Consider the following 6,000-nt stretch of genomic DNA (forward strand, 5'->3'; position numbering starts at 1 on the left):
ATGCATTTTCCTTAATCAATTTGACCTATCATTTCATTCACCATAAACATGAAGTATCTTATGATTATTACAACTATCGTAACTAGATTCATGCCTTGGTTCTTTACCTATCAAACCATACAATATGAATTTTATTATGATCCCCTATCCTCATGAGATAAGCAAGACATCGAAGCAGTACCTGATTGTGGGGAGAAACTTTAGTGTTTACCCTTGGCAATGTGTTTGCATGGGTGGTGGCATCTTGACCCGAATCTCCATCCATGATTGTGGGATTGGCATTCACTTGGGAAGAACTCCGCTTCGGGGCCATCCTCAATTATGAGACTCTCTGAGTCGTGGGGAGAAAGTCCGTAAGAACCTTGGCCAAGAGACAATGTACGAATAGGGAGCGCCTATTGGGAGCCATGTATCTCATACATGAACTTCAGTAGAGAGCTTTAATGGGATGCATCTTCTTGTGCAGGGATTGCAGAACTCTAGCACTCCAATGCCACCTGAGCATATCCTGATGATGAAGATATACTCCCAAAGGCACAAAAAGGGAGCCCGAGCGTGAGTTGGGCTTAGGGGGGGGAAGGTTGGAAAAGTTCTGGAACCTTCTCTTCTTCCCTCTCTCTCTCTCTCCTTCCCCTTCCCTCCTTCTTCTTTTCCTCTTCTTCTTCTTCCCTCTCTCCCTCTCCTTCTCTTCTTCTTCTTCTTCTTTTTCTCTTCTTCTCTCTCTCTCTCCACTTCTTCTTCTACTTCTTTTTCTCTTCTCTCACTTCTTCTCCTCTTCTTCTTATCCTTTTCTCTTCTCTCACTTCTTCTCCTCTCTTTTTTTCCTTCTTCTCTTCTCTCACTTCTTCTCTTCTCTTCTTCTCCTTCTTCTCTTCTTCTTCTCCCTCTCTCTTCTCTCTCTCCTTCTCTTCTTCTCTCCCTCTCCTCTTCTTCTTCTACTTCTTCTCTTCCTCTCCTCTTCCTCTTCTACCTCTTCTTCTTCTTCTTCTCCTTCTCTCTTCTCACCTTCTCCTTCTCTCTTCTCTCTCTCCTTCTCTTCTTCTCTCCCTCCTTCTCTTTCTCTTCTCTCTCTCCTTCTCTTCTTCTCTCTCTCTCCTCTCTTCTACCTCTTTTTCTCCTCTTCTCGTTCTTCTCTTCTTCTTCTCCTTCTCCCTTCTCCCTCTTCTTCTCCTTCTTCTTCTCCTTCTTCTTCTCCTTCTCTTCTCTCCCTCCTTCTTCCCCTTCTTCTTTTCTTATTGCTCAAGGGGGCGCAGCTGCCTAGCGATGGAGGGGGGGGCTATCGAGCTGGAGGGGAGCGCTGTAATCGCCAGTAGGGGGGTGCACTATCCGTAGACGAGGGAGGGGGAGGAGCCCTGTATGGCGGAGGGGGAGATGGCTTATGGAGAGGGAGGAGATGGCGCTCCCTGCCATCTGTGGGGCCGCATGCCCCCCATCACACAGCTCACTCCCTCTCTCTCTCTCCCCGCCATGCTCATGGCAGGGGGAGAGAGAGAAGGGGTAAAAAAAAATTTAAAAATTAAAAATTTCTTGGGGGAGGGGGATTTCTTATGGGAACATTACATCCTCTAGGCAAAGTCCCATTCCGATTCCCTAAAACGGTATGAATCAGGGTTCTAACCAACATTGTCTAAGGTCATCGCCCAGCTTTTCCTAACGTTTCTCGTTAGTATATGCGCAAAGTGGAGCAGTTGTAGATTGATACTAGAAGGCTGTTAGGAAGACCCGACTACAAGGAACCCAGACTTCAGGTCGATCCTAGTGGGAACGGCCGGATAAGTTCCGTTGCGGGGGAAACCTAATTGGCAAACCCCGTGTCATTCCTTGGGAGTGCCGGGTGGTGTCTTCTAGATATATCTCTTGATGGACTGCTAAGACATGTCCCGCGATTTGAGGAGCGGGCACGATCATCAAATTGCAGGATACGTCTTAGTTTGTATCAGAGCAAAGTGGAGCAGTTGTAGACCGACGCTAGAAGGCTGTTAGGAAGACCCGATTACAAGGAACACAGACTTCAGGTCAATCCTAGTGGTAACGGCTGGATAAGTTCTATTGCGGGGTAGACTCGAGAGACCCTAGTTGGCATACCTCATGTCATTCCTTGGGAGTGTCAGGTGGCGTCTTCTAGATATATCTCTCGATGGACTGCTAAGACGTGTCCCGCGATTTGAGGAGCGGGCACGTTACAATTGTACATGTTTAGATTGCCTCTAGTAAGACAAGCTTTATTAGATGGTATTAGAATTATGACACACATCTATACAAGGGCTTTATTGTTGGCTTGAATGCATGTGATATGAGAAGTTTCTTTATAGTGATTATCCTGAGGCCTTTTCTCCAAGACAAAATATGTCTAGTATTCTTAGATATCAACCTCCATGTGCCAAACATATGCCACAAGAAATGGAGACTAATGTCAAGCCTACTTCTAGTAGCGCTTTAAATGGCACATAGCAATTCTAGAAACATGTCACAAAGTTGAGTTGGACATGGGATATCCCTAAACAATCATCTCCTCTCGCACAACCTTTCTCCACAAATTTTGGAGGTTTGTTACGACTCATGAAAGTAGTCTAGGTTAGAACATTGATGGAAGAAGCAGGGAATTGGCAAGGCAGAGCTTATGAAAGTAGTCTCGCGTTGGAGCTTGGCTCGGCATTGGCAAGGCAGAGCTGATGATCTACCTAAGAGGTTGGAAGGACAGGTTTAACGCAGGTGTCGTCGTTTTCGATCAGGTTACATTAGGACGAGCATAGCACGACAAAAAGCATTTTGTAAAAAGACATGAGGGCAGTCGCGTCCTTGCCGGGTGATTCGGTGTTTCTACTTATGGAAACCATATGCATCGGCATACAAGCAATGAATCACAAAAATGTCGATGACAACGATAATGACAAGAAAGATAACGTCAGCGATAGTAATTGCGGCTCGATGATACGGCGGGCGGCGGCGGACGTGTTCCGACTCTGTGAGAGAGAGAGAGAGACAGGATATCACACGTACATACAAATACACTGATACGGATAGCAACAAGACAAAGAGACTAATTAAAATGGGGCGCGGGAAGGTGGAGCTGCGGAGGATCGAGAATGGGACGACGCGGAACGTGAGCTTCTGCAAGCGCAAGGTTGGGCTCTTCAAGAAGGCCCAGGAGCTGACCGTGCTTTGCGACGTTGACGTGGCCCTCATCGTCCTCTCGGCCGCCGGCAAGCTCTTCACCTTCAACAGTCCGCGCAGGTACGTCACAAATTCAGTCTTGCAAAATTCATCATATGTAGTAGCACAAATTTAGTAAAGGATATACATGGACTCAGGTCCATGCGCTCTATTCTGGAAGCCTACTTGAGCCAGAGCAGCAGCAGCCTGACGGATATTCATCATCATAAGGAGATTCAGAGCTTCCATAATATCACTACTACTACTAGCTGTGGGGCAGCTGTAGCCAGCTCCGTATCCGCCTCTGGCACGGACTACCTTCAACGTGTAGCTGCTCATGTATGTTCCATGATCCATGGCTTTTTGTTCATAAGACATTTAGTCAGTATACTGTCTTTTCTTGCAGCAATGACCAGAACTCCATGTGTAAATGCAACTTTAATGGCTCATGCTTTCATGCGCATACAAAATTATGTGCAATGTTTCTTTCGTATGGTTGCTCTCATAAACCAATGCAAGCAGGGAGTCTCGCAGTGTGCATCATTGTAGGAGTGTGGCCCATTCTTATGGAAAGTGGTAGAAGATAAATCTTTGATGACAAGTATGCGGACGAGATGGGATATTCCTTTATCTACTAAGTCAGAGTTGTCCGAGTGCTTAATATGCAACCCACCACTATGTTTTCCATTGTATCGCTTCAACCGTGGGTCCGTGACCCTCATGTCACCGGCATAGAAGTATCAGTCTCGTTTCTTGTTTTGGCAGCATGATTGAGAAAGAAATAGAGATTTTGACACAAACATGCCAAGGCATGAGATCTTGACCATGATGTATGTTATCATCACCATCACCATCATTATCATTGTCCCTTTTTTCATTTCATCATCAACAACAACATCATCATTATGAATGACACCTTGGGGAAAATCTCGTAAGGTAAAAAATGAAGTACAAAGAAGGCCCTGTAAGGAGTAAATACAATGGTTGTGCACTAGATAACCAATTTAATGGGTTATCTTGCCACATCATATATGAGGGGCTAGGTGAAAGAAGATGCCAGAATCCCATGTCCACAAGAAAGTCTCTCTCCTCTCCCTCCCTTTAGAACCATCTCCATCTCTCGCGAAGAGTATGAGCACTCTCTATCCAAATCCTAGAGAGAGTTTCTATAGAGAAAGCATCTTGGAGGTTGACAACATGACTACACCTCACAATTCAAAGGTGCCCAGCAATGATACTAGCAATCAACTCACATCTAGTGTCCGTGAGTTCATCATGCATAAAAGCACTAAGACAAAGATGGAGTTACCTTCTCCGACTCGACATTGGAGGAGCCAAATAAAGTTAGAGGGATACATTTGAAAGTACAAAGGTGAGTTTGAGTGGTCTAGTTATCCAAAAGTTCTTGGAATTGAAGTAGCAATCCTCCACAATGTGTCAATTGCTGACCTTGACTCTACATGGAACTTGCAAAACAATACTTACGAAACATACATGTAATGTGATTCATCTCGTTCATTATCATGACCAATTATAGTTATTAGTGAAAGATAATTATGTACCAAGAAACTTCTCGAGGGCCTCATTGCCACTAGCATAGGCTTTACCACCAACCTAATCACAAAGTAAAGTACCACCCTAGAGTGACCAATGATAGAGCCGCATTGTTGCTCAATGTTGGCTACTTGAATCAACAGAGTAAAGTCCCCTCCTTCATATGAAGGTCCATGAGTTGCTTCAACCAATACATCTAAGAGCCACGGCTCTGCTTGTCATTGACATTGTGAATCTTACCCCACAACTCCCATATGGTCTATCCACCATCAAAGGCAATATTATAGCAGACTTCCTAGAGAGTGACAATATGATTGTAGATTTACATAACTCATCCAATTCAGCCTAATCCTTTGCATTAAAGCATTTGGTCTTTACATCCTCATGTCTCAATGCCTTAATCTGTAATTCCTACACTAGAACCTACCCAATTTGTGCCATTCAACTTCTCAATATTAGAGATACCACCCCAGGGAATCGACTATATGTATACTCTTTATATCAAGTGTATTCAAGGTCTATGTATAAATATCCTTAACTGTAAATTTTTCCTTAATAAATTATAACCCATTTCTATTCAATCTGTAAGTAACCCCTTTATATGGAACCCTTTTCAATGTAAAAGTTGTGTAAATTTTATATTTTAAAAATTCATTATGTTGAACCTCCATGATACATATATATATTTATGGCTAACCTCCTCGGGGATAGCATTGTCATTCGATCCATTGGCCATAATGCAAGAGACAAAATAACAATCCAAGACAAACTGGTTACTATAAATGATGGCAAAATAATCCCAAAATCACAGCCAAGCGGTTTCTTTCAACTTGCTCTACACTTGTTGAGGAGCTTCACAAGGCTTAGCTGAGCCTTTTTGAATACTTATTGATCTTACAAGTAGCCATTTTATCCATTTTGAGTGGATACAAAGCATGGAAAGACTCAATGTATATCTTGAGAGAAAGGCACAATGCCTAGTACGAAACCTTGAGTTGAAGCTTTGAATTAGGGCTGAAGAAAAGGATGAAGAAGCTCCTCAAATGGTTGGCTATGATACTAGCTGAAAGTAGATCTCAAGTGGAATCACACAAGTAGAAGCAAGAGCAAAGCAAAAGCTATGGCAAATGGAGCAAGAGAGAGAGAGAGAGAGAGAGAGAGAGAGAGGGAGACCATGTGTGGAAACTTCAATAGTCACAATGTGTGACTAATCTTCTCTTATTCAAATGTCACTGAAAGAATTAAGAATGAAGTGATAGAGATTAGTGATCGTTGATCACAATGTACAGGGGT

At 43.5% G+C, this 6,000-nt stretch overlaps 1 protein-coding gene across 1 annotated transcript in view; it reads left to right on the plus strand.

Moving 5' to 3' along the window:
- LOC148008631 (truncated transcription factor CAULIFLOWER D-like) overlaps positions 1–3,485 on the plus strand; it is a 51,588-nt gene extending 48,103 nt beyond the window's left edge. The window contains exons 3-4 of the mRNA XM_087674144.1: positions 2,733–3,234; positions 3,312–3,485. Coding sequence (XP_087530270.1) covers positions 2,733–2,753 — 21 coding nt within the window. The 3' untranslated portion in view covers positions 2,754–3,234; positions 3,312–3,485. The remainder of the gene's footprint in view (positions 1–2,732; positions 3,235–3,311) is intronic.
- The last annotated feature ends 2,515 nt before the right edge of the window (positions 3,486–6,000 follow it).

The sequence above is a fragment of the Lygodium microphyllum genome, unplaced genomic scaffold (assembly GCF_053477565.2).
Source record: "Lygodium microphyllum isolate KBCC unplaced genomic scaffold, Lygodium_microphyllum_v1.1.10 scaffold_106, whole genome shotgun sequence".
In the NCBI taxonomy this organism is placed as follows: domain Eukaryota; kingdom Viridiplantae; phylum Streptophyta; class Polypodiopsida; order Schizaeales; family Lygodiaceae; genus Lygodium; species Lygodium microphyllum.